We start from the raw sequence: 20,966 nt of genomic DNA, 5'->3' as shown, positions 1-20,966 counted from the left end.
AGAGCTTTTCTTTTTTGTGTAAATACAATGAATATAAAACAATTAATTCCAGTATATCCCACAGCTATCATGCATTTACTTTTCCAAAAGAAAAAAGGTGCAACAGAACAGGGGCTTCAGATGGAAAGTAGCCTATGGCTAAATCTGTTACAAAGCATCTCTTCCCCTATGGGGTTTAATGTTTTTTTGTATAGGCCTATGTCCCTGCCAAATAAACTAATAAAATAAAATAAATAAACGTCAAAATGTTATCCATGGACAAGGAGTTTATAGCCTATAGCTCGAGCCCAGAGACCTTCGAAGCCATGCCCACTCTACAGTTGTGGATTTGGCTGTTATTGAGTAGCCTAGATGAGGAAATGAGTTTGAGTTGACTCAGTTTGAATATCGTAGTTTACACACAGAGCGCGTTTTTTTTAATCCGCCATTCGAAAAAAAATCATCTCTCACAGAAAACCGATGCGTTTTATTATTATGTTCGTCGTTCTATTCGCATTCGCAATACGAAACAAAAGTCATCTCCTGGCTGTACACGTTACAACGTGACGATAGCAGCAGCAGCAGCAGGCAGCGGTGATGTGGAGGCTGGTCGGGGAAGAGGGGACGGTGAGGTGGAGCGAGCCGCTCAGACTGGAGACTGTGGACTCCAACCTGCCCGGCGGCCCCTCCGCGGCTCCACACCGACGAAGACATGCTGTGGCATGTGTGTACTGTGTAGTGGCAGCTTTGGCTGCAACTCATCCACTCTGTCTCGCTGCTTTTGGGTTCGCGCACGTCACTTGAAAATCGGCTCACAGAATCGGCATTTTAGGGTGACCGGCGCAGATCACCGATCGAGGCCGATCACGTGAAAATCGGCCATTTCCGGTCACGTGCCGATCGATCGGTGCATCCCTACTATGCATTACCGTAAATTCCGGACTATAAGACGCACCGGTGTATAAGCCGCGGGACCAAAATTGACTATTTTTTTCTTCTATAAGCCGCACCGGTCTATAAGCCGCGGGTGTTTTGATGTTTAATTACCATATGAAAGGGTTCGTGCACAGAGAGGAATGTCGGGAAAGCGATGGCTGTTTGGGGAAGCTCCCATTTATTAACATTTCAACAAAACAAAACAAAAGTCAGGTCACTAATCCCCAGACAAAATCACACAACAATAGGCTATATGTGCAGCAAACCTGTAACCAGAGAAGTCAAGTCACTAATGCTCGTCTTCCTCTTCTTCCTGCGTACTGAAACCACCAAAGTCCTCATCTTCAGTGTCGGAAACGAACAGGTTCAGGGTGGCTTCGTCAACCACTCTCCTCTCTCCTTCATTGTCACTCAAAACCAACGAACTCCTCTTCATCTATAGCTGTGTTTCCATTACAGTTTTTCGCAAAAGAATTGCGATATTTCTACAACTTCGACAATGTACAATTGCGACTTGTAGGCGTTTCCATTGAAGTTGCGTTTGAGTGATTCCCCGTTGCAGCAGCTGCCACAGTGATTACGCACGGGGATCTGCCCCATATCCCGTCCCCTGCATGCTCAAATCCAACCAATGGTCAATGGAAATCCCAACATGAAGTTACAATGCATATAAACGAGCCTGATTATCAATTCAAAAGAAAATGAGTCGCAAAATGTTGCTGGCTGCGTGAATGCAGTCAGCGCGACAGGCAGAGGAAAAAAGGTAGCCTAATAGCCTACAACTGGTCCGATTTAGAGATGGAGGGGGGAAAAGGCTGATTTGGTTCTATAATTGCACCTGAAACGTGTGCAATGTATTAGCCTACTCACAGTCACTGTATTCACTTCAGACAGCACCACCGCACCAGTGTGTGCTTTTCATCCTCTCATCTCGCCGCTGTGCCAAATGCGCGCACACAGGCAGCCTGCTGTCACCATGGACCGATTTCTGCCATTAAACATTATCTAATTTGCCCGGCTACGCTTTTGCACAACACTCGTCTTTCTGCTAGGTAGCGTTGCTTCAAAGTTTTCCACTTGCTGCGGAGGTTTTGACACGGCTATCGAACCTTACTTACCAAACTTATTTTCCGCTCCTTTTCCAAGGGATAATATGGGTCACATGACGTGCAAATGCGAAAAATGTGTTTCCATTACACTTTTGCGATAAACTGCTATATCGACACGTCTGAAAAACCACCTCATGATCATCTACTGCTCGTTCTCATGCTGTCGAGAACGAGCAAAGCTTTTTTTTGGTGAAAGAATCCTCCAGGGCGCTTCTTGTTAACAGTCCGAGTGAGTGGCAGGTCGAACGTCAAAGGCACTTCATCCATATTTATGATCTGCTCCGGTTCGATGGAATATTCCTTGATCTTCCTTTGTGTGAATTCGCCGAAGTTTGTGATTTTCTCCTGGTAGTCGGGGGAGGGAGTTGATGGGCTTGTGGCCGTTTGCTTACCGTAATTACCATATGTAAGTGGTCACGCACAGAGGGGATTGTCGGGAAAGAGATGGCTGTTTGAGGAAGCTCCCATTTACCGTATTACCGTAACATTTCAACAAAACAACATAACACAACACCACCGTTGTTTATTTTTACAGTGCACACAGTGTCCGCGGTGTGGTGAAAAGAGGGCAAGAGAGGAAATTAAAACAGAAGTGGATTTATAGTTAGAAAGAGTGCTAAAAAAGAGAGATTTTTTTTTTTTTTTTTTCTGAAAAAATCCATAGATAAGACGCACCGTTATATAAGCCGCAGGGGCCAAAAAACGGGAAAAAAGCCGCGGCTTATAGTCCGGAATTTACGGTACATTTTTTTTTTTTTTTTTTATCCTTATAGAAAAGTTTTCCCTCAAAAACATCAATTCTAACACTAAATTCTGTGGCAGTGTGTTTGTGGTCAGACGCTGCCCCCTGCCTGATTTTGATGCTGTTTACATTTTGTCTGGCTGTGCCGGGACATATTTGGTTGGATACATTGTGTAGAGGTCCACGTGGGGCTGTATAACGCCCAGCCAATAACATCGCTCACAGTGCAACAGCCCAGCCAATAGCATCGCTAAGATGTTCTGAGAGTGGGTCGCGTCGGCACAGCGGCGTCAGCGTGGGCTAAAATGAGAAATTGAGTTTCTCATGATACCTGTGTGTGTCTGTTTGTGTGAGTGTGTGCGTGTGTGAGAAGGTTGTCCTGTGTGTGTGTGTGTGTGTGTGTGTGTGTCGTGAGTGTGTGTGTGCATGTGTGAGAAGGTTGTCTTTTGTGTGTGTGTGTGTGTGTGTGTGTGTGTGTGTGTGTGTGTGTGTGATCCTGACCTTGAACTGTTCCTCAGATATGACCAGGAGGTGGTGGGAGCCCTGCATGTCAGGCGAGCGCGCCAGGTCGTGGGCCACCTCCAGGGGCTCGGGGAGAGGGGCGCCGTGGCCGTCCAGCACCACAATACCCACCACCGGGGCTCGGTGCATCAGCTGGATCTCCTTGGCTGAATGGATGAGAGAGGAAGTGAGAAGAAACGGACGGGAAGCGAGAGGAAAAGGTATGAAACCAGTTTGCCGGATATGGAGCCAATGTTTTCCTTTTCACAACTAGTCCATTGTTTGAGTGGGAGAACACACACTTGATCTAACACACAAACATCTCTAAATAGCTTATACAATTGTGTGTGTGTGTGTGTGTGTGTGTCTATGTGTTTCTCACCAGGGTGTGCAGTAACAGGATCATCCGTTCGGTGCTCCACAGGAGGAAGGCGGAGCATGTAGGCATATACAGAGCCACCATTGGTCCCTGCCCATAAGGAGGCCGTGTTATGGGAACCTACAAGAAAAATAGAGTAAGCGTGTCTGGGAAGACTGAGTTATATTAACATACAGCTTTCTATGGAAACAAAGAAAATAATCTCAAAAATCTCAAATTCACTTCAATTGTGCAGTGAGATTATGATGAGATTATGATGAGTTTGTCGTTTCAATTGTCTGTTCCTTTGCTTTGATGTTTGCCCTTCTTGAACTAACATCTTTCCCTCTTTTTAAAAAAAATACAAAAATAAATACAAAAATAATGTTACTTATTCCTCCTCAAACTACTTTCTACAAAGTGCTACTCTAGTCCATCAAAAGGTCTTGATGCCGTCATTGACTGTGTTGCATAGTTGATTTGTGTACTGTTGACAAAATGTGATATTGTAAGTCGCTTTGGATAAAAGCGTCTGCTAAATGACATAATGTAATGTAATGTACAGGTATGTATTAATATTTTGTCTGTTTTCCTGTGTACCCAAGTCCTACCATAACCCTAACCCCCCAAGTCCCAAAGTCTAACATTTATCATGACAAGAAAACAAAATGACCCTAAATCAGAGGTTTTCAAAGTGGGAGGTTGGCCTCCCCAGGGGGGTTCCAACAGTTTCAGGGAAGGCTCAGTGAGTGGGACTTTTTAACGTTAGTTATTACATTAGCTATCAAAAGTGATCAAATCACACAAATGTGCATCATTTGATTAAGAGATGGTTCAGAGATATAGTAGTTTTGGAGATTTTTTTGAATAGGCATCCAAGAACTTAGTGAAACTAAGCAAGTAACTAAGTGGCTACATTGACTTTCAGCCACTACATAATGAGGATGTAACTCACACTACATAATGAGGATGTAACTCACACTACATAATGAGGATCACTACATAATGAGGATGTAACTCACACTACACAATGAGGATGTAACTCACACTACATAATGAGGATGTAACTCACACTACATAATGAGGATGTAACTCACACTACATAATGAGGATGTAACTCACACTACAGAATGAGGATGTAACTCACACTACAGAATGAGGATGTAACTCACTACATAATGAGGATGTAACTCACACTACATAATGAGGATGTAACTCACTACATAATGAGGATGTAACTCACACTACAGAATGAGGATGTAACTCACACTACATAATGAGGATGTAACTCACACTACATGTGAGGATGTAACTCACACTACATAATGAGGATGTAACTCACACTACATAATGAGGATGTAACTCACACTACATAATGAGGATGTAACACACTACATAATGAGTATGTAACTCACACTACATATGAGGATGTAACTCACACTACAGAATGAGGATGTAACTCACACTACAGAATGAGGATGTAACACACACTACATAATGAGGATGTAACTCACACTACATAATGAGGATGTAACTCACTACATAATGAGGATGTAACTCACACTACAGAATGAGGATGTAACTCACACTACATAATGAGGATGTAACTCACACTACATATGAGGATGTAACTCACACTACATAATGAGGATGTAACTCACACTACATAATGAGGATGTAACTCACACTACATAATGAGGATGTAACACACTACATAATGAGGATGTAACTCACACTACATAATGAGGATGTAACTCACACTACATAATGAGGATGTAACTCACTACATAATGAGGATGTAACACACACTACATAATGAGGATGTAACTCACACTACATAATGAGGATGTAACTCACACTACATAATGAGGATGTAACTCACACTACATAATGAGGATGTAACTCACACTACATAATGAGGATGTAACTCACACTACATAATGAGGATGTAACTCACACTACATAATGAGGATGTAACTCACTGTCTGAAAGGAAGGTGTCAGCGAAGTACAGCGTGCGTACGAGGCCGGTGAAGGAGTCATCTGACGAGCGAGCCTCAATCTTCCTCTGGACAGGAGCCAGCTCCATCTCTGCCAGCTCAGCCTCCAGACGGGCGTTGGCCTCCTGGAGCTAACCAGAGAGGCAGAGTTAACTGCTGGAGCTAACCAGAGAGGCAGAGTTAACTGCTGGAGCTAACCAGAGAGGCAGAGTTAACTCCTGGAGCTAACCAGAGAGGCAGAGTTAACTCCTGGAGCTAACCAGAGGCAGAGTTAACTGCTGGAGCTAACCAGAGAGGCAGAGTTAACTCCTGGAGCTAACCAGAGAGGCAGAGTTAACTCCTGGAGCTAACCAGAGAGGCAGAGTTAACTCCTGGAGCTAACCAGAGAGGCAGAGTTAACTCCTGGAGCTAACCAGAGAGGCAGAGTTAACTCCTGGAGCTAACCAGAGAGGCAGAGTTAACTGCTGGAGCTAACCAGAGAGGCAGAGTTAACTGCTGGAGCTAACCAGAGAGGCAGAGTTAACTGCTGGAGCTAACCAGAGAGGCAGAGTTAACTGCTGGAGCTAACCAGAGAGGCAGAGTTAACTGCTGGAGCTAACCAGAGAGGCAGAGTTAACTGCTGGAGCTAACCAGAGAGGCAGAGTTAACTCCTGGAGCTAACCAGAGAGGATCTCATCATTGTCAGTCATGTTAAGAAGGTCACTTTCAGTTCACCATTCTATTGAGTCTATTGAGGTGATACTCAACAGGTCCCATATCATGCAATTTTTTACTGTATAAAACATGTCTCATGGGTCTTTAAGACACAGTTATGAATTCTGTTGCAAAAACTCTCAAATCCAGCCTGGGTGGGACTTCACTACGTGCTCCGTCTCTCCCCTCATTAACTATGCGCTGTTTTGATCAGATAAGATGATCTGTTGGGATAGATGCATCTTGGTGCAGTTGATTGTTTTCTGTATTTACCCCCCATTCTACACAGTTATGCTACAGACAACATTCAGTTGGTGGGGCAGAGCTGTAAGTGGGCAAATTAAATGAGCGATACTTTGTGATGTCACAAAATCACAGAAGTCAAAACAGCTCATTTGGAGGCACTTCTTCCTTACATGGCTGGTGTGGCTTTAGCTGGGGACCATGTGTTTTGAGACTTCCATGATGTTTACGTATATAGCACGCAGTGTAGGAAATAAAAACAAATATATTTTTTAATATTTTGCCCCCACCATCTAAAAAATATTTACAAAAATGTTGGGGGCACTTAAGACAATAGTAGTAGCCTACATAAAGTTGCTAAAGCGTAGTGTGAACAACAGCGCTGTTTTGTTTGTGTGTGTTCTTCATCGTTTTTGTGTGTTAGAGATGGAAATGGAAATTAAATACACTTAATGAAATAAAACATATACCCTAACCCATCTTGGGGTGAATTTTTGCCCCTCGATCACAGTTTTTAGGAGCATTCTGAAATGTCTTGGTTCATTTCAGCCTATTTCCCTACAATGACAGCACGCCCAAGTCCTTAAATAATCAAAGAAGCAAGGACATCTTGTTTTATACAAGATGGGACTTGAAGAAGTGCTGTGCACAGAATATGAATCCACCATATTCCCCCAAAACAGCCTGTGCTTATGTCACCACATGCAAATAGATTTTGGTAGCTTTAGTTAGCATATTAGTGGTTTAGGAAGGTTCTACTACAGAGGCATGGGAGTGTGCTGTGCTACCTTGGCAGCGTTGTTGACATGGTGTTTCCTGAGTGACACTCGGCTGCGGCGGATCCTCCTGAAGGACTGCCGGAGGGATTTCTTAATGCTCTTGACCCTAGACAGAGGGCCCTCCATGGCCAGCTGGTCACTGGGGTTTAGAGTGCACCTACAGACAGGGGACACACACAGACATGCCAGACATCAAAACATTGAGGACAGATATGCTATGACTTTGCCAAGGGTTTCATCAAGCGGTTCTGGCGCTATTCGCGACTAAGCGTGGATTTCTTCCCATTCACTTGAATGGGGTTTCGAAAAATCTTGCATTAAATTAGCTGTATCTCAGAAACCATACGACTTAGAGCGACCAAACTTAGTAGGGAGGTTCACAGATTGGCCTTTTACTATCCACGAAAAAATTACACCGGATTCGCCTCAATGCGCCTCAATGCATACTGGGAGATTTCACATCTGTGGCTTTGTGCCTGTCTGTCTGCTGTCTGATGCGCAAGGCAGTGAGAGAGAGAGAGAACCGGCAAACTTTTTTTTCCAGCAGTCGTATTGTGCCTGTCTGATGAGCAAGAGAGAGGGAGTGACACAGAGAGAGGGGGGACAGAGAGTCAGATGGCAGAGGAGAGCTCCGCGCAACCGGCGCACTGAATAGGCCTGGTTTTGAAAAGCGCTAAGCACTAAATTAACGCCAGGGCGGAAGATATCGTTAGGCCGGTATTTAAGGCCAAAACGCCCATTCTGGCCTATTCAGGTACTGCGCCACACCTGTTTGGCGTAAAGCGCATTTCGGGGCCTAAAGCCATGTTGCTATCTTCCCGAGGCAGGCGCAAGGCACGTTTTTTTGCGTTGAAGGCCAGTTTCTGCGCCTAAGGGAAAGGTCTCTGCCTGTGGGAAAATAGAGCCCACTGACACACACAGACACACACACGGCTGTGAAAAAGAGGACCCATTTGAAAATTATTTTGCCCTTGTCAAAATTTAGCTTAAATTTGGAGTGTTATTTAGCCACCTTCCCGACAAGCTAGCATAACATGGTTGGTACCAATCGATGCCCTTCTAGTTTCATTTGATACCAGAAACGTCACTCTGGCTTTGAAAATGAGCCCGTCTGTAAAAAAACAAAACAACAAACAAATAAATAAAATAAAATAAAATAAAATAATGCAATGCCTAGGAAAATGTGTATGAGCTGCTGGCCAAGCAGAAGACTGTGGTTGTGCAGGTCCAACCCCCAGCTGTGAATGTGTGGACCTGTGTGAATTTGAAGAAGTGCGTTGCTGAAAAAGTGCATAGATGCTCAGTACATTTTATCTAGATAAATATAGAGCTTAAATTAAAAAAAAAGCATCTCTCTCAAACTCATGGTGCTTACTTGACGAAGACGTTGTTTTTCTGTTGGTAGTCGTACAGGCCAAAGCCGTGGCTGGTGCCAAAGGCCACCAGTTTCCACTCCGAGTGCAGCATGAGGGCGGTGACCACAGCAGGAGGCTGGCACTGGACCAGGGCGAAGGGCTGGAAGCCTGGAGGAAACAGCACCGGCTCTTCTCGCACATCCAGGCGAGTGTGGCCCTGACCGGCGAGCACACAGCAACAGTTACTGAGTGTCATTCAGTCCTTATCGATCGTAATAATGACTAGACCTCAGTGGCAGTGTGATAATCCTGTGTGAGCGAGAATGCTTTGGTCTGTCAATCTCAGTGTGGGCAACACCTTACTTAACCCGTTACAGTAATGATATTCTTCCTACTAACGAGCAGTGTAAGCAATAACTATTTCAGTTTTTGTGATAATATTACTGTTACCAAGACAAAAAGGTTGTTACTTTCATTACACCCTCCACCCCCCCCCATGTCTTATTGCATTTGAATGATCCAAAAACTAGTTCCCATCAGCCCATTTTCATTATGATTATCATCATCCTTTTACACTGAGCCAGTAGAGAAGAGAAATGTTCGAAACGGCCTAACCCTTCCCAGGAGTTTTTATTTTTATTTTTTATTCCCCCCCATTTTTTATAGAACACAAACAAAACAGACAAACTGCTCAGACACAAGAAAAGAAAAAACAAAAACATAATCAACATTCAATATTACAGTGGTGCTACCAGCCAAGCAAGGTGCTTATGTGCTTGTAAGCGATGTACTTGGGATCTCCTGCAAGGGGTCTAATAGGAAACCAGCTGGGCGAGTCACCCGTCGCCCCTAACCTCATCGAGGTAAACTAAAAACGGGTCCCATATAGTTAGAAAATTTTCTAAGTGAGTTGGTTCTCAGATACCTGAGTCTCTCCATCCTTATAACAGAGATCACGTCCGTCAACCACAATTGAAAAGAGGGGGACTTCCATTCCTTAAGAATAAGTTTTTTGGCAACAGTTGTCCCCAGCGTCAGAGATTGTTGCACAGCTATAGTGAAGTTCAGAGAGGACTCTGAGCAGCCGAAGATGGCGAGTTCTGCCTCCGGCCCCTCCCAGTAGATTTGAGTTTTATTCAGGTAAAAGAATGGCAAGAACAACAAAACCGTTTGGTTCCGAGGAGCACTCGCAAAGAAGCACAGGAGGGAAAATTCAAGGTTATGGATATAACCTCGGTTTTCTCAACCTGGTAGCTCATTATGGGAGCGCATCCAACAGTCGGGAAAACAGCCAGGTTAGCTCTAGCCAGGCTAGCCGTTGTTAGCAATAATAACATGATGATAACGCATTTCTGATGTGAGCACGAGATTTAGTCTAGGCCCCTCCCCCCCGCCTCAACAAGGAAGCACAATTGAGACAGAGAAACATCAGAACACTGGTCACATACCTTCCAGCGGAATCCCTCCTGTCCCTGCAGCAAGTCGACCACTTTGGCCTCCACCGTCTGCTCTGCTGCCTCGTCATTCAGCTCCAGCACCAGGATCTGCAGAGAGAAACACACAAGACAGCATGGAGAGGTGTGAAGAAGCAGAACATCATCCCATTCCTCTGAAACTACAGAGTTCCAACACATTCTAACTATAGCCTAGGTCCTAGGTTATAGATAGAATGTGTTGGAGCTGGGAGATTTCAGAGCTGTCATTCTAAAATTAATGCTCACCATCGGCATCAAAACAACCCAACTATAGTTTCTTTTTTTATTGACCCGACATCTATCACACAGTGAAGAGACAGAGGGGGTAGATCCTGTGCGTGCTCTCTCCTGTTAACTTATAACAATATTTAATACAATAATTTATTACAATAAAGTTAAGCAGGGAGCTATGGCCTCGGCTGCATCCTGCAGGAATCTGGCAGGGACTTTGTCCTGTCGCCTTAGCAGGGTTGAGGGCCTTGAGCTTTTTTAAACAGTTCCCTCAGACACACTTGAAAACAAAAATCTATCTGCCTGGACACCTTTTTGTTGATAAAACCTCTCCACATGACTTTCACACCAAAAGTGTCTGTCGGTCTAGGCAAATCATTAACTAATGTATTTGCTATAGTATTGAAAAGCTGATTTAGACTATTGGCTAGATTAAAGTGACCTGTTACGAGCATGCCTCCTATGTCTAAACTCATGTTTTTTGCTTTTGTTATAAGCCTGTTTCTATATCCTGTCTGTTTCAGGCACTTCCACAGCTGTTGTGGATTGGACTTATTTTCTGTTATTTTTTCACTGAAATACTCTGCCTTGGATTTCTTTATCAGACTAGTTACCTCAGTTCAGTGATGGTGACAGTTTGTATACCCAACACAAATTACTTTCCACTGTGTTACATTTCAGTGATGAACTGTTTAATGGTCATCTCACCTGTCCAGCAGTGCCTGCTACAATCAGATAGCCACTGTATTTACAGAGGTGGATCTTCTGAATGCCCAGCCTCGGGTCATCACTGTAGGGATCAAAACAGCCAACCTGGAGGAGAGATGGGACAATACAAGCATACTTGTATCATTGTATCAAAATTATACAATGATACTTACAATGATATGATGAATGATGATGATGAATGATATGATGAATGATACAATGATACTTGTATCAAAATGATACAAGCATACTTGTATGACTTTGCTATGTTGATCACAACATTTTTAACGTTCAGTTGTGTGCGGTGTTGCATCAAGGACGCAACTCTGTCTCAATGCCCTTTTCTGTGTTATTGGACAAACATGCACTTTTCGGAAGGTTCTGTGTATTGCAAACACACACACACCTTTCTGAATGGTGGCCACTCCCCTTCAGTGCCTTGGTTCATGTTGTCGTTGGGGTCGGTGTCTGTGTGGAACACGCCAGCTGTACTTAGCTTATACATGGGATAGAGACACACTCCCGATGCGTCCCAGAAACGCACCGTCCCGTCTTCGTGCCTACAGACACAAAGACACACACTATTGTTTCAATGGTTGACAGACACTTGAGAAAACATACCCCAATGAGCTGTACTTAAAAGACTGAGCTGAACTGATTATGATTGATTGATTAAAGTGTCATGCACACATCGTGACCAACCCTCATGGGTTTCCAAGACACATAAAATACAACAATACAACATTGCTACGATCGTACATTTAAAGTAACACAAGTCACAGGTCAGCATACTACTCAAGACAGCAATACAGAACAATTAAGAGTTCTGTCTTTGCTCCCATGCCTGACAAATCAAATTTGCTGTGGGGAAGGTTCCACATAAATAGAGGACATTTTACTAAAGAGCACATCTCTTGCATCATCGTAAGTATTACAATAGGACAAGAAATGAATTTCGCTTTCAATTTCGCATAATTCACATCGTAAACAGAGTCCAGCATCTTCAGGGGTAGCATTAAACCTGCCAGTCTCTAGTGCTAAGGGAAGAGTTCCCGAGCACAACTGAGCGCACAGAGATCTTTTTTGTCTGTTCAAATCAAACTTCACATAGGGTTCTACACAGTAACTATCTTACACAGTAACTATCTTTTATGAGACGATAAGTTCTTAATTTGGGTTTATACCATAAATCAAGAGACCATTTATCTTGATACAAACTGAACATATTACTCATAGTCTCTCGGGTGTCACAAAGTAGCCTGTTATGAAAGATAAAAGACAAATCGTTCAAATAAAATAATGATTTCAATTAATTTGCCCAGAGATGACTATGGGCGATGTCCCAATTAAATATCTTTTTGGTGAGTCTCTGATCAGACATTCTCACCAGTCTATTCCAAAGTCAAAGCATTTCACCCTTGTGTCTGATGCTTGGGGGGTTCCCATCCTATATCACCACTAATGAGTTTATGAACTCTTAGAAACTAACGGATGGCTCTGAGATGCACAGTGTCACAGCCTGAGTGTTCCACGGAAGCCCCAAACACCAGAAGAAGCATAATCCAACAGCAGACAGACACGAGTTGGACTGACCCGGTGAGCAGCAGGTCTCTCTGTGGAGGGTCCGGGGCCATGTTCTGCCCTCCTGTTATTGGCCATGGCTGCAGTGAGAGAGGGGAAATGAAAGTCTGAACATAATACCAACTTAATCCTGTTTGATCAACAACAAGTGGAAGAATGTGTCTCTGTTTAGGATATAGCAGCATACCATATATGATGAAGAGCTTAAGAGTGGGTTCAGTCATACACAGCTTTTTGGTTGTGTTTAAATGTCTGTGCAAATGCCTAAACATATGACTCCATATCAGTGTCAAGTGGACAGATCAACAGTGTATATATTGATTATGCTTAGGGGGCCCACACACACACACAAAGGGTTGTTTTTTATTCCGGGTGCTGTGATGTGTTAACTGGGGGTTAAAACTATTTTTTTCTGGTTGATGTAGTTTTCAAAAACAAAGTCAAGAACTGGATGCATGTGAATTCTAACACATGGTACTACTCATCAAACAGTACTGAATAGAGAGGCAACGTGTGAAACATTTGATATTTACCTCCACCAAGGAGGTTAATGTGTTTTCGTGCCGTTTGTACATTTGTCTCATCTGTTAGCAGGTTTCTAGAAAACGACGGGGCCAATTTTCATGAAACTTTGCGGAAGGGTGTAGCATGGGCCAACGAAGAACACATTACATTTTGGAGCAGATCCGATCAGACAATCAATATGTAATAAGCTGAATGCTGTATTTGCTTACGAAAGTGATGAGACGGGAGTATAATAGTCAGACAATGCTGCAATACTAAAGCCCAATTTATGCTTTGTCTGCCGACACTTTTGAAACGGTCGCCGACAGAAATGAGGACTTGAGTCGACACTTTCAAGTGTCTGTGAGCAGTATCTGCTACCTAGTGAAATGTCTAGTGTCGCTGACTACGTCATAGTATCGTGCAAGTCTGACTGACTATATAGACGGCACTCGCTTGACTTCCTTGTTTTGGTTTTCACTCGACTGAAATTAATGAACGTGTTCCCGCAATTTTTATCAGCCTGTCCTTGATGTATGACTTCGTGAAAATCACAAAGAACGAGAGAGCAGGTGAGTTGTGTGTCGTTTATATGCGGCTGCAGCCAAGTACATTACATCTTGCCTCCGAGGTGGTTTCACTGTGCGTTCCTCTTCTCTTGGCTGTCTGCTTATAGCGTTCGAGTGTCACGTGACCGTTGAACCGAGGCGAACATTCACTGAAGTATAAATGCAACACCATGAGCGACACTTTATTTTTCGTCTGCGACCATGTGCTGAGCGACACTTTCTAATAAGTATAAATTAAGCTTTAGCAAGCCAATGCTAGCATCATTAGCTTATAAGGATAATTTAGCTTTATTGGGAGCTAGTGAGCGAACAAAGATAAACTTCAAAATGTAATTAACCAAAAATAAATATAGCCTACTTAGACAAAAAAGTTTTTTAATAAACAGTTTCATAGACTCCTGCACCCCGCACTGCCACAGTAACTTGTGGGGAGGTCTGGCCAGCCTACCTTGTTGGAGTAGTGTGTGCTCTCTGGCCAGCCTACCTTGTTGGAGTAGTGTGTGCTCTCTGGCCAGCCTACCTTGTTGGAGTAGTGTGTGCTCTCTGGCCAGCCTACCTTGTCAGAGTAGTGTGTGCTCTCTGGCCAGCCTATCTTGTCAGAGTAGTGTGTGCTCTCTGGCCAGCCTACCTTGTTGGAGTAGTGTGTGCTCTCTGGCCAGCCTACCTTGTCAGAGTAGTGTGTGCTTTGCAGCTGCCCGGCAGCGAGGACCCTCTCCCACAGTTTGAGGGGGATGGCAGAGACGTGGTGGGAGCAGGTGATGGCCGAGCTGTGCAAGGGAACCAGGTAGGGCGTCTGGATGACTGGCCAGCCATCTGTCTGTAGATCTATCACCACCAGCTCCTCCTCCACCAGCACCACCAGCGCACAGGGATCCCCTGGAAATGGATGGGACAGAGATGTCAGGCCATATGAAATCCATTTTATTTTTAATTTTTTTCCAAATTCCAGTTTTTCCAGTTTTATTTAGGGGTTGATGATGACCCCAACTAAGGGAACTGAAATCCAAGTGCTGGGAGACAGTTTTCACACCTGAAAGTCACACAAAAGAATATCTGGCCGATGCGCTTCGCTCTTCATTCGGAGAGTGGTCTCTGGATGAGAGCATACTGGCATGTATCACTCAAGATAAAGATAATAATAATAATAATAATAATAATAATAGGATTGTTTGAGGTCGCCGACAATTTTTATCCAATCAGAGAAAAGTTTACATTTTCTGGGAAACAGAAGGTCGGATCGTGATGCATATAAAATGACTATATGTATTTTTTCACTCCGAATCCAACGCCGCCATCTCTGAGTCTCTACGTTACGGTTGTGGAGATACGTCTGCCCTGCATGCAGGACTACAGGAGAGAGATAGAGGACAGCGGGGGGTTGGGGGTTCCACGTTACTGACCAAACACTCTATTTCAGTGATTGCTGTCAGAATATAGAGCCATTTAACACAAATTTTACACAAAAACATTGCTGAATGCAGCTTTAAATAAATCACATGTAAATACAAATAAACAAATAGACAAACCTTGTACAGCACACCTTTATTCAAAGACAGCCACACCTACGGTAATAATCCTATTACAAACAAGACTACACATAGCCTGGTAAAGCAGCTGGTCACGTGAACTCACATTTCATTTCCTTCTACCAGACCGTCTGGCCTGAAGCTCTCACCCAGTGTTTGCAGTGGGCAGAAGTTGGGCGGGTGTACTTGCCTTGACAGACAACTCCTTCAGCCAATCAGAGTTGCATCCAGTCAAATCCAAATCCACACGGGAGAGCGGCGAAAACATATTTTCCGCAGAGAAACACTGCTGTTGCTTACTCCAGTACTTGCATAATTGTTGTTACTTGTTTTTTTCCAATATTTTATTTATTTATGTATTTTTCTAACCATACACAAACAGGACAGAACAGGCTCAGACAGCGGAAAAGAAAAGAACAAAAACAAAACAATTGATACATATTCGACATTCAATATTACAACGTGGTGCTACGAGCCACATAAGGTGTTTATGTGCTTGTAAGGGATATTATGCATGGGATCCCACACAAGGGGTCAATGAGAAACCAGCCAGGCGAGTCACCTGTCGCCCCCAACCTCATCGAGGTAGGAGGCTAGAAACTAACCTCATCGAGGTAGGAGGCTAGAAACTAACCTCATCGAGGTAGGAGGCTAGAAACGGATCCCGGACAGCCGAAAACTTCTTAAGTGAGTTGGTCCTCAGGAACCTAAGTCTCTCCATCCGTATAACAGAGGTCATGTCCGTCAACCACAATTGAAAAGAGGGGGACTTCCATTCCTTCAGAATGAGTTTTTTGGCAACAGTTGTCCCCTGTGTTAGAGACTGTTGTCCAGGCTGTAGGGAATTTCAGAGAGAACTCCGAGCAGCTGAGGATGGCGACTTCTGCTTCTAGCTGGAGGGTTATTTTGTAGCCCGAGTACCAATAATAATATTTATTATTCCGCCTGCGCGGACAAATAAAGGCCCCTCCCTCAATACAGGCCGGGTCAAAAAAAAAGGAGCAAAAACTACGGTGAATACGGTACTGTAAATTTCCCATAACACAACGCATCTACCGTGTGACGTAACCGGCGTAACGCAGAGACCAAACGAACCAGACGAAAGTTTGACGTTAAGTTTAAAGAGAGCGTTGTGCAATACGGTATGCAGCGGAACATTTGGTACAGTGTGATGTGGAATCAGCCCTTCAAGCAGAGCCTGCACGATGCCTACGACGAGTGGATAGCTGGGGACGCAGATAAGCAGTACACAGCTGGAGGTGGAAACCTAAAAGCGCCTGCTTGACGCCTGCTTGTGGACTGGGTGATCGCCGCCTGGGACAAGCTGGACAAGGATCTGATCAAAAAGTCCTTCCAAGTTTGTGGACAGTCTGTGAAAACTGATGGGAGTCAAGACAACCTCATCCACTGCTTCAAGCAGGGACAGCCCTGCGCCGCTGAGGCTCTCGCCCAGCTGCGTTAGCGGGACCAGGAGAACAGACAGGCAGCCGAGGATGAGGAAGATGAAGAGGAACTGGTCAACAATGAACTTGTTGCTCTGAATGATGAGGACGCGGAGGATACCGACATACTAGATGAGGAGGAGGAGGATACTGAGTGAGTGAGTGACCACCAATATTTATTTGCGTTGTTTGGTTTTATGCAATATTTTGCAATAAAAGTCATGAAAATAAAGGAGTATATCCATGAGAGTTTAATATTAAGAAATAAAGGCCTTACTCGAATACAGGCCTCTGCTCTAATATAGGACGGGGGCTCTCTGCGGCTCAGTAAATAAAGGCCCCGGTTACTATTAGAGGAAATACGGTATATATGAAATAGTTGCATAGTATACCTTTAAGATTGTGCATTTCACCATGAGTGTGTTGGTCATTTGGTTTGTGTGCAGTATGTACCTGTGTGCTGTGGTCCCGCTCTGATGGCGAAGAAGTCAATGATCCTAGAGGTGAAATCCAGAGCCACGTGCGTTTTGCTGTGGATCACACTGATACAGTGTCTGTCCCCGTAGCTGGCCCTGGGCATACCTCCGCTGAACAGCAGGAACGGAGGCCTGCACACACACACACACACACACACACACACACACACACACACACACACACACACACACACACACACACACACACACACACACACACACACACACACACACACACACACACACACACACACACACACACACACACACACACGTAACTTCAAGCTCTTATTTGCTCAGAGATTAATGTGTAACAGTTGGAGACAAAACAGTCGTGTGAAATCAAGTGAAACAGAACGGTGAGGTTTGTGGTATCACAATCTGTGATGGCGTGGTTATCATTGTGACGGCACAATAGAAAATCTGTTCATGTATACTGGGGTACAGATTCCAATAGTCAAGTGTATACTACTACTGCCTCCCGACGCCAGTCGGAGCCACAACGATTATATCAAACGTGTTTGAATTTTCAAGCCGATTCTGGACACAGTCGCGTAGTGTAAACTCATCGACAACCATCAACAACTCACATGCATACTGTAGGATCCCGTCAATATCCAATGAAAAACTATGAGGCAATGAGGCAAAAGCAGTCAAGTAGCGAGTCATTCTTCATACAATACATATTCCTGATACCAAGGTACTAGGGGTGGGGGAAAAATCGATACACCATAGTATCGCGATATTTTCCCTGACGATATTGTATCGATATTTTTTTTTTTTTTTTTTTTTTTGCAGGCCATGCCATGCCAGGCCACCTGGCATCTGCCCGAAGCGCCCGATGTTGCAGTCCGCGCCTGCAGTGGCGTATTGAGCCCAGAGAAGCTTAATAATGTAGCCTACATGTGGGGCCAAAACAAAACAAAAAAACACTGCATGTTTTACTTCCAGTGAGGTCAAGGAAAAGGTAGGAAAAGGTGTTAGACAATATATCGAAATATCGCAATATTCAATATATCGCAATACTAGCATATCGCAATATCGCAATACTATCGTATCGTGACTCAAGTATCGTTTTAGTATCGTATCGTGGGCATCTGGTGATTCCCACCCCTACAAGGTACACGTGAATAATACAGGGACAAGTGGAAGACTCAATTGCAACATCAAAGACAACACACTAAAGCCGTTTGCTCACAGTTTCAAGTCAGCCAGAATAAAACTGAAACATTCCGTTACAACTTTCCATTGTACCATAGTACCATTGCAACGTGTTTTTTTGTGTGTGTGTGTGTGATCCAAAATACCCCAAGTACCAAACCAAAGAGGAAACAAAGAAAACATTTGCAGAGAAACCTGTTTTAAATTAATATAATGTGCCTAAAAAAGTCAATTTTAATGAGTCATGCAGTAATCAATTAATGTTTTATCTTGAAAGTAAAATCATCTAGCTTCTGTATGGTTAGTAGCCGTGAGAGCTCATTTTTTTCATGTAAGTTTGCTGGGTTCAGTTGACAAGTCGTGTAGTCTATGGTCCCTCGTCTGAGGCAGTCGTGTAGTAGTCTATACTACTCCCCAGTCTTTTCATCTGTTCACATTTTCAAAGTCGTCTAGTGTATCATAGGCATTAGCTGTCATAGACTGTTGTGTAGTTGATTTCTCTACTGTTGACAAAATGCGATATTGTAAGTCACTTTGGATAAAACCGTCTGCTAAATAATGTAATGTAACATAATGCAATGTATGAATAAATAGAACTTACCCTTCTCCTGTAGGTAGCTGAACAATTTTAGAAATGGCCTTGCAAGGGAAATGTCCTGCAAACAACAAACGCAAAACAGATCAGCCTCAAGTAAAACTCTTTTTCAGCCCGATAGTAAAGCACACAGTGAGAGATGAGAGATGAAACGATGACCATTTCATATCATGATTATAGTGACCAAAATGATCATGGTTATCAGTATTATCACGGTACTGTTCAAATGTGCTGAAAATGTTCAAAAAGTACTGATACACAAAAAAAGGGGGCACAGTGGAGCCTCACAGCAAGAAAGTGCTGGGTTCGATTCCTCCCTGGGACACTGTGGATGCTGAAGGTGTGTCCCCACATTCCCATGTCCTCAGTGCCTACGGCCCAGGTGGGGTCATCAAAAAAGGGCCTTTCTGTGTGGAGTTTGCATGTTGTCCCCGTGCTGCCCTGGGGTTTCTTCAGGATAGGAACCTCTCGCTAAAAAAACATGCAAAAAAAAAAAGTATCGATACACTCCCTGAAATCATTTCGCCAAGTTTTATATTGAAACCTCGGACCCAAAAGGTACTGATACACATTGAAATAATTTCACCAAGGCTGCATGACTGCATCTGGGAGACTGTTGCTAACTTTGGTTGATGGACAGTACTTACCGTTTTTCAAAGCGCTGTAATCACGGTAGTCATGCTAACACGGTAATCGGGTTTGAATGATAATGAGAATTAACTGTAAGCCTTACGGTAACTGGCGTTTCATCTCTATTATAATGGACATCGTTTCATCCTCACCGTAAGGAATATCTGACTTCTCCTCCTCGTCCTTTGTGTCCTCCCCGCCCACTGTCCATCGACAGTAGCTGCCGTCGCTGTGCGAACTGAGAATATGGCCACCGTCCTCCGTCCACCACACACTTTCCAGTTGCTATGGAAACATGGATACAGTTGCTATGGAAACATGGATACAGTTGCTATGGAAACATGGATACAGGGAAAACATACATAGCATACATCAAGATTCAAAAGGGGCGGCTCCTGTGCACTTTATAACCTCAGTTAACACTGGCTGGTGTTCTTTCATAGCCAACCACCGGGCCGATATTTGAACTACTACAAAGCGTCATTGCCACAGTCGAGAATGACATTGTTACCGGATTTGTGTGTGTGTGTGTGTGTGTGTGTGTGTGTGTGTGTGTGTGTGTGTGCGTCCCTACCACTGACACCCCCCCCCCCCCCTCAAATGATGGCAGGTATGATCCTGCTGCTGAGAGGCACACCTGTGTAGCAGGGATGTGCTGGACGGCGTGTTGCATCTCCAGATCCCAGATGACCATGAGGCCTCGTCCGTAGCCAATAACAACCTGGTTTGGGTTGACTGGGTTCTCCTGTAAGGCCTCCACATGTTCCAGGTTCCTCCGGCCTACATAGTCATCTGGTGCACTGGAGGAGAGACAGAGACAGAGAGAGAAAAGGATAAACAAAGGAAACAGAAGAACGAGTAAAGACATGAACTCTCTTTTCTTCCTGAAACTGTTGTATAAATGAATTAGGGGCATATTCAGCTTATTTAAATTACCTATTTATTTTAGGGTTTATGTACAAGTTTGAGTTTATTGATTCTCGCTCACAGTATTCACTGAATAAAAGCAGAATTTACACAAGAAAATACATTATAGAAAATAGATTACATATCACAGGTCACATTTCAGGACATAAAAACACATAATAGATCAAAGACAAGACATAAGAGTCTCTTAAGACTGAGTATTTAAAGTGTAACTTACTCCCAAAACACTTTTTTTCAGCTTTTAACCAATATATATGACTTTGGGGGTGGTGTGTGAAGAATTCTGGTCAAAATTTCCACATTTGAGACCAAACTGTTGCCATTGTACAATTTGTATCATTTTCAGCAGCATAAGTTCCCTCTATGGGTTCAAACCTGCTTTTTTTTGTGCCCTCAAATGAATGGAATATTTGGTACATCCTGACGTCACGGTGGGTTTAGCACGCG

At 43.7% G+C, this 20,966-nt stretch overlaps 1 protein-coding gene across 3 annotated transcripts in view; it reads right to left on the bottom strand.

Annotated features, from left to right (window-relative positions):
* Positions 1 to 20,966, bottom strand: part of llgl2 (LLGL scribble cell polarity complex component 2) — a 58,175-nt gene that overhangs the window by 11,633 nt on the left and 25,576 nt on the right. For 2 of the 3 annotated variants that reach the window (XM_083636117.1, XM_083636119.1), the window contains exons 7-20: positions 20,230 to 20,392; positions 19,745 to 19,877; positions 18,969 to 19,023; positions 17,184 to 17,338; positions 14,427 to 14,638; positions 12,702 to 12,769; positions 11,515 to 11,668; positions 11,109 to 11,213; positions 10,143 to 10,238; positions 8,715 to 8,911; positions 7,349 to 7,496; positions 5,608 to 5,755; positions 3,650 to 3,766; positions 3,268 to 3,434 (exon numbers count right to left, since the gene is read on the bottom strand). In XM_083636117.1, the coding sequence (XP_083492243.1) occupies positions 3,268 to 3,434; positions 3,650 to 3,766; positions 5,608 to 5,755; positions 7,349 to 7,496; positions 8,715 to 8,911; positions 10,143 to 10,238; positions 11,109 to 11,213; positions 11,515 to 11,668; positions 12,702 to 12,769; positions 14,427 to 14,638; positions 17,184 to 17,338; positions 18,969 to 19,023; positions 19,745 to 19,877; positions 20,230 to 20,392 (1,918 nt within the window). The remainder of the gene's footprint in view (positions 1 to 3,267; positions 3,435 to 3,649; positions 3,767 to 5,607; positions 5,756 to 7,348; positions 7,497 to 8,714; positions 8,912 to 10,142; positions 10,239 to 11,108; positions 11,214 to 11,514; positions 11,669 to 12,701; positions 12,770 to 14,426; positions 14,639 to 17,183; positions 17,339 to 18,968; positions 19,024 to 19,744; positions 19,878 to 20,229; positions 20,393 to 20,966) is intronic. The other variant, XM_083636118.1, reaches the window with a different exon arrangement.

This window comes from Poromitra crassiceps (assembly GCF_964638095.1).
Source record: "Poromitra crassiceps genome assembly, chromosome: 4".
Taxonomy (NCBI): Eukaryota; Metazoa; Chordata; class Actinopteri; order Beryciformes; family Melamphaidae; genus Poromitra; species Poromitra crassiceps.
Note: the sequence above shows the minus strand (reverse complement) of the source record. Positions and strands in the feature narration are given on the sequence as shown.